General features: G+C 38.5%; 1 protein-coding gene across 1 annotated transcript; it reads right to left on the bottom strand.

The window, feature by feature from the left end:
- Positions 1–2,014: 2,014 nt before the first annotated feature.
- LOC577463 lies at positions 2,015–10,248 on the bottom strand. The gene is made up of 3 exons (XM_777691.5): positions 9,832–10,248; positions 7,735–7,933; positions 2,015–6,567 (listed from the first exon to the last, which is right to left on the bottom strand). Exons 1-3 carry the CDS (start codon positions 10,116–10,118, stop codon positions 6,010–6,012), a joined length of 1,044 nt encoding a protein of 347 aa, XP_782784.1. The 5' UTR covers positions 10,119–10,248; the 3' UTR covers positions 2,015–6,009.
- Between the last annotated feature and the right edge of the window lie 1,754 nt (positions 10,249–12,002).

The raw sequence follows: 12,002 nt of genomic DNA, 5'->3' as shown, positions 1-12,002 counted from the left end.
CAATTTAAAGTTGGAAGTTTATTTTCCTTGGCCCAAATGTGCACATCAAGAGGTTTATTACGTCACTATATGATAATTATCAATATATATTAAACAATACTCCCCCCCCCCCCAAAAAAAAAAAGAGTAGATAATAATATGCTGGCGAGTCCACCCTGCAAGTGAATCCAGTTAACAAGATTTTCAAAATTACAATGCCAGATGTAATCTGGTACAAAGGCATTTTACGCTTCCACCCCCCCCCCCACGCTTCCACCCCTCCCTCCACACACATACACACGTTTACATCGGCAGTGCATCCCTTACAAGTCGGCTCTCACGTGTACAGAGAAACAACATAATGGACCACTCAGCAGCAACAAGTAAAAACAAACGCAATGAGTAATAATAGTACTACTACTACTACTACTACTACTACTATACTACTACTACTACTACTACTGCAACTGGTACTGCTACTGCTACTACTACTACTGCTATTGATACTACTACTACTACAACTACTACTACTACTACTACTACTACTGCTGCTGCTGCTGCTACTGCTACTACGGCTGCTATTGATACTACTACTACTACCAGTGGCGGATCCAGGGGGGGGCCTGGCCCCCCCCCCCCACTTGAGAAAAAAAATCATGTAAATTCACGTGATTTTTACCTTTTTAGGGGGTTGGGCCCCCCCCCCCCCCTGGCGCTCAAGGGGGGGGGGGGGGGGAGGGTGCAAATTGAAAATTTTTCGAGGACCCCAAAAAAAAAAATTTGCCCACTACCCCCCCCCCCCCCCCCCCCGGCGCGATTTTCAAATTTTCGGGAGCAAAAAAAAAAAAAAAAAAAATTGTACTCACTACCCCCCACCCCCCTCCCCCCACCCCCCCCCCCCCCCCCCCCCCCCCCCCCCCCCCCACTGAGCGACATTTCGGCCGGCGCGATTTTCAAATTTTCGGGAGTAAAAAAAAAAAAAAAGTTGGGCCCCCTCCCCTAAGAAATCCTGGATCCGCGCCTGACTACTACTACTACTACTACTACTACTACTACTACTACTGCTGCTTCTACTGCTACTGCTACTACTACTACTACTACTGCTATTGATACTACTACTACTACTACTACTACTACTACTACTACTACTACTGCTGCTACTGCTACTGCGACTGCTACTACTACTACTACTACTACTACTGCTATTGATACTACTACTACTACTTCTACTACTACTACTACTTCTAATAATAATGATAAATCAACTAATACACTTTTATGTTGTTATTTGTTGCCCATTTGAAACCTCCATCTATAAATGGCAGAGCGAGTCGGTTTTCTGTTGATTGCTAATTAATGTAATTGCATTGTACGGTATTGGTACACGCTAATTTGTTTTGAATCTAATCCATAGTGCATGTGCATGCTAGCAAACCCATTATTTATTTACATGAAAGTCAATGGCTAGAAATTAATGCATGATCACTAATGATCATAGTATTTAGTATGGTATCCATTCTTTGTGCAAACCTGTAAGCCAACTCTTACAGTGTATAGGTTTAATAACTCGCATCCTAAACACAATCAGCCTAATTGCTACATTTCCTTCGATTGACTATACTGCTCAGAGTCAGCTCACAATTGTGCAGTGTACTATAATGGAAAGACAAATGGGTCGTACAGAATATAGAAAATGTGCCCTAAATTTAGGGAGGGGGGGGGGGGAGGGGCAGGGTTGCATGGGTGGAGAATAATGCAAACAAATTTGCACTACTACTACTACTACTACTACTACTACTACTACTACTACTACTACTACTACTACCACTACTACTACACCACTACTACTACTACTACTACTACTACTACTACTACTACTACTATTACCACCACTACCACCACCACCACCACCACCACTACATGTACTACTACTACTACCACCACCACCACTCCTATTATAGGTTCTATCACTCCAATAAATTATTATGTACAGATTACACATAAACATGACTACAAAGAGCAAAATATACCACGCTTAATTTTTCACAGTATGAAAATGGTTTATTGCAGCCTGAAAAAAAGAAGATCATAAAAAGTTGTTGGAAATACACTGACCCTACTAATATCCTCTTTGGATATTTAAATGTTACACTTGCAAAGTATGAAACTTTATCATCACAGGATCAGGATAAAATTTACAGATTAAGAAAATGAAACTCATAAATTAAAGTTATCCAGTACAGTACTTGCTAATGTCTCACTTAAAGGACATAATATATAGGAAAACTTATTAAAAAACTGGTAAGTGATATCCACTTTGCCAAGATTTTGCGCAAATAGAAATCAGAATCAGAATAAGTAGCATTACAGTGCTTCACAATGACTTGGAAATAATTGAGAAAAGTAGCTGTCATGTCAACTATTTCTCTAAATACAGTTTGGACTGTTGAAATGAATATCATTTAATACAACATGCTTTTATGTGTAGTCCCCATGATAGCGGAAAAACTTGACTTGTTTAAAATAACTGTTATTTTGGAATGAATGAGAGAGAAGGGGAGAGGCGTATAGTAATACTTCACAATGCTGGCTGCACACAAGGCATCAATCCCTTGTACCAATTACTTAGTAATTCAATTAATTGAAATTTCAAAAGGTATCCTGCAACAGTAGAGAGCAAAAAAGGCCAGACACAAAAGGCCTGTTTTCATCAGCTTGAGTTTGCCAAATAACCAGCTATTTTAATTATCCCGATCCCAAATTATCCAGTTAATTTGCATCTTCATCAGCGGAAATCAGAAATGTTGGTCTCGTTTCCAATATATCCCGCTATTTGAGAAATAGCGGGCTAATTTGCGCTCGTCCGAGCTAGTTTGTGATGAGCATACAGTTGGTCTGGTGAAGATGCAATTTCCAGCTATGAGAAAATATCCTGAGTCTGAAAATAGCAGGTTATTTGGCAAACTTGAGCTGATGAAGATGGGCCTAAAGAGTCAACCAACGTTTTGAGCAGCCCTCATTGGCATGCAAAATGACTCCATCTTGTGTTCCATTTACTGTTTTTCAAAAAAATTAAACCTTTTGTTGGGCCATCGCACCATCTAGCAAACAAGTTGCTTCACTGACCTTGGATTGTATTTGGTCTATCCTGTGTATTCATGAATGTTCTAGAATTGCACGATGGTAACGACAAGGCATGCGCAGCCAGCTTCATATACTTAAAAGATGTTCATGCATGGGTATATAGTCCTTCGTGAAGTAGGCAATTTAGCGATTACTATATAAAACTGAGCCAACGGGAATTACGCTCCCGCCTCCAGTGCGTACATCAGTGTGCTACCCTCCATATACCCACGTATGAGCAACTTTAATTGGATTTAAGTTGATTTGATTTGATTTAATGGTTTCTATATCTTCTCTTCAAACTATCATTGTGTTTCTTTGTAATTCCTACTTTCACCTACCAACACCTTTAAGTGTTATCATTTAAAAAATAACCTTACAGAGTTTATCTTTATGCCTGTTATTATTCACGGTGCCCATACATGCTTTGTTTTGCTGGGAAGAAAATACAAAACAATATATCAAAAGCCCTTTTATATCTTAGGACGAATTGTTCAAAGTTCAAATACAAGTAGGAATTTGCCTCCCCCCCCCCCCCCCCGAGAAGGAGTTTACACAATAAAAAAGACATTTTATCATCTCTGTAATCCTTACATTCATTGATCTAAAATCCAACATGTTTTTCTAACTTCAAACATAGCAGATGAGTCAAGAAATATTTCAGTTTGTAGAACAGTAAAATACCCTAAGTGAAGAAGACAATATTAGAACCTACCGAGACTAAAACCACAACTCCCCACTCCAAATTTTGCTACCAGAGATGAAAAAGAGAAAAAAAAAGGTGATTTAAGTAACAGCACATCACATGTATCAATCTCACATAGAGAAGGAATCTGTGTTATAAAAAAAATGCAGCAATTATTCATTCTTTACACTTTATGTTGCCTAGGGTGTTGGTCAGTCATGTATTTTCTTTCAAAATGAATTTTAACCTAAAGTATACAGCTAATTGATGAGAAATAGTCTTGACAGCGGAAGTTGTGTCGTGTACGCGTCTTTACAAGTGTCATAACCATCTCTCTTAAAGGCAGGGAATTGTACCGACACTACTTCAGATTCATAAACATACTGCCATCTGCTGCTCACAATGTCCCAATGTGTTGACAGCCATGTTCCACAATGCATCACCAACTGATGACATGCGTGTGATTATGCTTGGGTACAGGAATCAGGAATTGCTCAATGTATGCCCTCACCGAAGGATGGCGCAATTGAAAATACATTTAGCAGTGGTAGCAATGTTGGTAAAAATATCCTGCCTTTTGTACGCTATGCTAATGGATCTCTAGACACCCCCCCCCCCCCCATATTACTGGGTCTGATTATTCTGCATACCAGTCAATTACACTTCATGATTAACATTCAAATTGCTTTAGGGTTTACAATTCTATGTATGTAGTTCGATTTTAAGGCATAACCCAACACAAACAGTCATCCAGTTCTACTGGAATCATTTTTACAGGGCCACCAACCTAATATGCAGGCAGAGACTCTAACATGACAATGTACCACAGTTCTTAAAGCCTTGAGCAGAGCCTATCTCTGGCCATGTCCAGAGCAGCTTCAGTACATGGCACAGTGTGCAGTATGCAGTCAGCCTAGTCTCACAGAGCAGACACCGTTACGCACAGTAACTGACAAGGGTTTGTGTCTGCAAACTACTACCAACCAAGTTAGGGTTATCAGAAAGTTCATGAATATTCCTATTACTTAATTATTTTTGTGTTGTAAAGCTAAACAGGCAAAACTATGCCTGGGACAAATTTTGATTAACCCATTCGAATTCCTTGAATTCTATCAGATAAGGTTTGAGGGACAATGTTGTAAGGAAATAATATATTTCAAAACATGTCTTCTACTTCTAACATAAAGTGATTTTATTTAACCAAATTTCTTAGTGGATTTAAAATTCCTAATGCTGTCTGTTCCCCAGATGCTAAGCAAAACCCTTCTTGATAAATCTGAAATTAGGAGCCATCATGGCCCCATTTCACAAAACTTGTCATCAGTGACAAATGACAGTTTTTGTTATAAGCTACTGAATTCCTTGCTTCTGATTGGTTATCAGCAGATTTGTCGCTGAATTTTATCATTTGTCATTGAACAAAAAGGCTTTGTGAAACGGGTCCCTGGACATGACTTGTTACACTTTGACCCTGTTCTTTACTGTGGAGTAACACAAACAACTGCACAATGTATGGTTCTCTTCAATCTGGTGTCATGACTAAGTCAATGGAGCCTACCCCTGTATCTATTTCTTTCTATCATATTTTTTGAGCCACATAGTAGTAAGTGTCCATGTGTATTACATCATAATGCACCGACACCAGATAAGGTTGAATTACCAATTAATGTGTCTGTGTGCGTGTGCACAGTTCTCTCAAGTATCGAACCTGTTGCCCCCACCAGATATTATTCCAACTTGCCTCCATATATCGAGGTTGAGGGAAATTTGGTATCATGATGAGAATTCCTTATAGCCGTAAGCTAGGGTGCAGGGCACTGCTTCAGAAGCCTATGCACACACAAATTAGTAATTCAACCTGATCTGGTGTTAGCGAATTATGATGCAATATTCATGGACCCCGTCTACTATGTGGCTTTCACAGTGAAAAACTTGATTCCAATTTGGAACAATGTATGGGAGATAACGGATAGCATCTTTTTTCCTCTTGCGTTTGAAAGAATATGGGTTTAACAGAAATAATCACTTATCATGTATGAAAATGTAGAAAACTGTTACAGTCTTTTTCGAGGTCAGCAAATCTGTTAATGTTATACCTTTTCTTCTTTCAATTCTAGGCTGATAACTTGTCACATTAAAATGAAAAACAACTCTACCTGGAGAGCCTTCCTCTCCTCCATTAGTACCATGTATAGAGGGAGTCGAAAGCGTATCCCTGTGAGCTAATACGACCCTCCTCGCTTGCTCTTCAACATAGGGAACTTTGACCTGTCCCACGGAACTGCCATTTTAGGAGACCTTCTCAACGGATTTTCATTCATGTAAACCTCTGTGACAACGTAAAGCGCAACACAGACCGCTACAATTAAAAACCCGATGATGAGGATGGTATAAATAGTGGCGTTTGTCTGCGTAGGCTGTTCTATTTCCCGTAGATGCGCTTCTGCAGGCTGGAACGTGGGGTTCAGATCCAGGGCATATCTAAAGTGAACCCCTGCCTCTGCGTAGTTACCAAGCACCTTGAATATCTCACCCAGCGTAAAGTGTTGGAGCCACGAGTTTTGGTCGGGCGTCTTGAACTGGAGAGATTTCTGCGTTAGAAAGAGAGCGTCGGAGTGGTACTGGAGATTGAAGAGCACCCTCGCTAGGTTGAGCAGGATGTCAGGGTTGGTCGGTGAAAGGGAGATGGCTTTGCGGAAACACTCGATAGCCAGATACGTGTTGCCTTTGATCCTCCAGAAATTACCTACTTGATTTAAGACGGCTAAAGATGAGGGATTCTGCAGATGACAAGCAAAAAGAAAATGAAAAATAAGAGACCTTCTGGAACACATGCAGATGCAATGTTGGAAGTGAAATTAATTTAGGGAACTACTAGTACTTACTTTAGCCTATATGTATGTGTATGTGTTATGTAATCTGTATCTGATTCCAAGATTCTAGTGAACTGTTTGCAGACAGAATGCACAGATATATAAAGGGTAAGAAAAAGGTAGGACCAGTACTCATTTCAACCCAACAGATAATAAATTTAAGAAATGATGTGTGTAAATTATAAACACAATTGAGATATGTTTTAAGACCTACCAAAAGTCAGGGCTTATTGCCACAGGCATCATTTAACAGGTTGATTATCTGAGTCACAATAGTCAGACCCAAATTTCTGCACACTCTTAAAGAAAACCTTTGAATCCCAAAGTGTGAAAGTACAAAGTACTAAGTAACAGGTACCATACACCCAATAGCAGCTACAAAGGTTACAGGCATGTTCTTTAGGTGCTTTTCATGTAAAATATTGTGGCTGTGAACTCATGGTACAATGAATGTGTTTTCAAAATGAGAGTGAGGAAGGGAGGGGGGGGGGGGGGGGACAGGTCAGTTGTGTCCCACAAATAAAAACAACACTGCCCAATTGCACTTTTTTGTAGAATGATATAATTTAATGCTTACTTCTTTGTGAGATGCCTAGTTATGAACTATTTTGTTAACCTGTTATAAATAACTGTATTTCAATAGTCAGAAAACTCAGAATGCAAGTTGCATGCAGTATACCTTGTTTCATTAGGTAGAGACAGCCAAAATATTTGTCAGACTACCTACCAACAATTAACGTACACTGTATGCAATTCGCGTTCTTCCTACAGAGGTACAATTATTTGTAATATATGCATGAACTGATTTGAATCAAGGCACTTTATAACGACGTAGCATTAACTTTGTTTACAGTGTGAAAATGGCCTATTAATATCCATCAGAGGGCCCTGTCTTATAAAGAGTTGCAACTGATCTACATAGATCAACTGAACTTGAGTTAAATCATAATTTAAATCAAAACTGCATGAGATCTTGCAGGTAGGCAATTATGAGTTTAATTGGGGGAATGCAATTACCTTATTCTAATTCCAATTCTTTATACGATAGAACCATGATGTTGGATGTATACTCACAAGTTTTATAGTTTCTCTGAGCGAGTTTTCCAGCAGCGACATATCGACCTGATCCGAATCGCTTCTCTTAAATATGAGGGCTACTTCTGGCTCTGGTATGCTGGGATGTTTCCATCGGTCTGCTATACCATTTAAACTGTCGTAGTCTGTCTTATTGGCATGCTTCCCACAATGCAATGGGTCTGATGGGTTGCTAAGCCTGCATACAAGGAAGAGAAAACAAGAGAGAAGTGGTTAGAGGTTTGAGAGATAGTGCTCTTCAAACAGTTTGACACATGAAGATCTCAAATTTTGAACATCTCAAGATGAAAGAATTGAATGAAATGAAATAAATAAATTAAAGGGGAAAAAAAGGTCAACAAATTTACTCCATGAACATATTCAATTCAATTCAATTTAACAGGGTATTCAACTATTCATTTAACAAACAAAAAAATAATCGTTCTTAACTTATGATGTTCTTAACTTATTACGGACTATTTTGATTTGTAATGTATTTTTCTTTCGTTTCTATATAAGGTACACTATTTAATGTCATTTTCAACCATCACTCATGTAAATTATTCTTTTGAGCATTTTCTTTTATTATGCTAAGCAAAATTGAGGAATTCTTGGAGAGCATAAACAACAAAATTGTTTCATACAAATTAAACATATTTCAATTCATCATTTGTATTTATTTGTAGTTATATTCTCACATAATCTGTTTACATCGAACAGGTTTAGCCTCAAAACCTGTGTGTTATTGTGCAAGTTAGAATAAATCTAATGGAGAGTGGTTAAGGTTTTTTGGGGGGTGTTAGTATTGATATTAAATACAGATGTCTCATAAGATTGCAATTGTCAGTTCCATTACATCTCTGTATGTAGATCGCAGACAGTTATTACTGTCATGTTGGTTTCTTCGTGGCGATACACCCCAGCAGGATAAATAAAACTAAAGCTAATATTTGACAGGGCCATATTTCTTGTCTTGTCAAACTTCTGAATATAATGATGCTCCAGAATAATTACAAATTGAATCTTGGTTCCAAGATTTTTTCTGACTAGTTTTTAAATAAAGATCGATCAATCAATCTTATTTACTGGGTGTAAGCCACAAATATGTTTTAAAAAATTGAAATTTCTCCCAGGAAGCATTACATTTATAAAAGTTGAATTATGTTAACTCTGGAAAAAGAAAAGGAGGGGGGAAAAAAATCAAATCAGTTACAGAATGAAGATTGGTCCAAACATGTACCAGCTGTAAAACCTAATGACAAGGTCTGGAAGTTGTTTTAAGTTACAACGACGGTTGTACAAGGCATGCTCCTCGAGTACTGCGACATTTGCTCCACAGCTTTTTCCTACACTAACCGTATTCTGAACATCAACCCTGGACCACACCCTGTACACCCAACCCGAATCCTATCCCAGGGCTCCTTGGAAGGGGGTCCGGAGTGATACATGCATTAGCCCTATGTTAAAAAATAGAATGGGGGGGGGGGGGGGAGTGTACTGTAAAGACCTAGATTATGAGAGGGGGGGGGGCACCATTTGGATTTTGGGAAACCCCAAATGCAATCCAAATCCTATACTTTTGCAAAATAGGCGTGAAGCAATTGTCACCGAAGAAAAGGACGAATCCCTCAGCTCAGATGCAGATGACGTCTACCTATTTCTACCATTCACAATGGCAGAATTAATAATAAATTTTTTATTCTACTTTATATTATACAATCAAAAGGTGAGCAAATGGAAGATTCCGAAACAAACATGTTCATCTAGTCTAGATCTAGACAAGTTTTGGTTCAGATAAAAATAACCACATGATAATTTGTTCAAATTCATCAACATCAATTGCCATGACACAGAGAGTCACCCAATCAAAATACAGACATCTTTTGAGGATCACTTCTGCATTCACAAATCACAATTTTGACTTTTCCAATTAGTATATCGACATGATATTTAGTCCCAATTTTGTGACAATTTAAAGTTAGATCTAAACTTGAATTTGACATGTTTCAGAATTCAGTTTCACCATGCATTTGCTCTTTCTGACTAGAAGTACAACTACAATTCTAGTTAATTAATTTCTACACAACATGAACGTACTCTAAAATTCCTCCATCTTCTGTTTTTCCGCAAGATAAACATTCTTGATCATTCGTATTCAGTAAGGGTTCTCCAAATCCATATTTCTGTGCCAGTATACTCATCACCGGATCCTCAGTGGAGAGTTTCCCCGTGTCTTCCTCGCTGACAGGCCGTACAAGGAACTCGCCAGTCGAACTCTCCTGCAGCTTCCAATGCGTCGCTGATCGGGTGTTCGTCGTCACAATACTGGCTGATATGACATATAATGTCATATATGTCATATAACTAGGCATGTCCAGCGCCATGATGGGCCGTTTTCCCGCTGCTGAATGAGGCTAATTTCCGTTTATTTTGAATTATTTCTCAACAATCAATACCTGTCACTTTCTCGATCCTGACCTAAGCCAGTTTTGTTGACACGGAAAATGTACAATGTTATTGCGCCCTCTGCGATAATATGGATTCTAAAAATCCCCATTTGAAACAAATTTCTGCCTTTTCCATTTGGGGGTGGGGGGGGGGGGGGTGGTGAGGGGTGGGGGCAATGGCACGCCGTGTTTTATTATTGCATAGTTTCATTTTTTTTAGGAGGAGGAGAAAAGAGAAGAAGAAGAAGGAGTAGTATTAGTATTAGTAGTAGTAGTAGTAGTAGTAGTAGTAGTAAAAGAGAAAGAAGAAGACGTTCGATAGTTTACACGAAGGTCGATCAATAGGCCATTTTCGTAATGTAACCAAATTTAATGCACAGGTCTTTGTGAAATGCTTCAATACAAACTATTTCATTCACCTTATGTAAGAATAATAGTATTTCAATAGACAGAATCCTAACTGCATACATTAGTCGGTTGCCAGGTTGGACAAACATTATGGCTTGACCTACCAATAGTAACACTTAATATATGCAGTTGCATTCTGACTATTGAAATACTATTATTCCTATCAGGTGAATGAAATAATTTGTATTGAGGCACTTCACAAAGACCTATGCATTAAATTTGGTTACATTACGAAAATGGCCTATTACCCGAGAAGTCATGTAAAGTTTTTTTTTTAATGGACCCATTTGTTCCACCAGCGGCCATTCTAGACCCTGCAAAGACATTCCTGTGAAATGTATTTTTCTCTCTCCTTCGGAGATATTCACACTTGTGTCCCCCCCCCCCCCGTGAATTCAGGACCCGGCATTTGTAAAAGTTATTACCTACTGTCCTTCATTGGCGTATCAAGGGGGGTGTACACCCCCTTTTTGTGCAAACAGGGGGTATTTTAATTGTTCACACACCACCCCCATCCTTGGCAAAAGGGAGATGTTTTACAATTTTAAAGAATCCTTTATCTGTGTTTATCTATTGCATTACCCCCCCCCCCCCCTCCACCCATGGCCCCCAAAAGTAAAAATATAATTATTTTTTTTGCTCAATGGGGACGGAAGGGGGGGGTGTATGTTAAGGTAAAATTTTCTCACGAATTGGGCAAAAAAACACCTCCACTTAAAATATACTGGATACGCCCAGGCTTTCCTTCATTTGCTGTTGTTGGTGATGTTGATTTCAATATCGGTTTCTGAGCAAAAGATTGTCTGTGTGACACTGACACTCATCACTAATCAGAGATGGGACACAGATGGGAGCACAATCTTGGGAAATTATTTTAAGGGGCCCAACTAAATGCATTACTATGACGGTCTCTTTTATGAAAAATCAAACTCACCAACTGTTGTATATTGATGAGACATTTTTAAATGAAGAAAATGTGATCAAAGTTCTTGGAGTTTATATTCATTGTGATTTAAAATGGGATACTCAAGTAAAAGAAATGTTAAAAAAAGTGCAACAGAAAGTTGTACAAAGTCATGTTACGTACCTGAAATGTTTTAATAGTGATCTCGTTATTGTTTATACTGGATACATAAGACCAATTTTAGAGTATTGTGCACCACTTTTTTAATTCCAATCTAATGCGTAAAAAAACAGATAATGTTGAACGAATACAAAAATGGGCATGTGGAATTATATTGGGACTTAATTATGAAACATAATCTTGCTCTATAAGAATTGTGCAATTTGTTAACGTTGGAAGAACGTAGGGATAAACTTTGTTTCGATTTCGCCATTAACTTAGAAAAGCATGAATATTGTGTTCTTTATGGCTACCAAGTCTAAGAATTGTTAATTTTAATTTACGAAATG

The sequence above is a fragment of the Strongylocentrotus purpuratus genome, unplaced genomic scaffold (assembly GCF_000002235.5).
Source record: "Strongylocentrotus purpuratus isolate Spur 01 unplaced genomic scaffold, Spur_5.0 spur5_scaffold_16, whole genome shotgun sequence".
NCBI lineage: Eukaryota > Metazoa > Echinodermata > Echinoidea > Camarodonta > Strongylocentrotidae > Strongylocentrotus > Strongylocentrotus purpuratus.
Note: the sequence above shows the minus strand (reverse complement) of the source record. Positions and strands in the feature narration are given on the sequence as shown.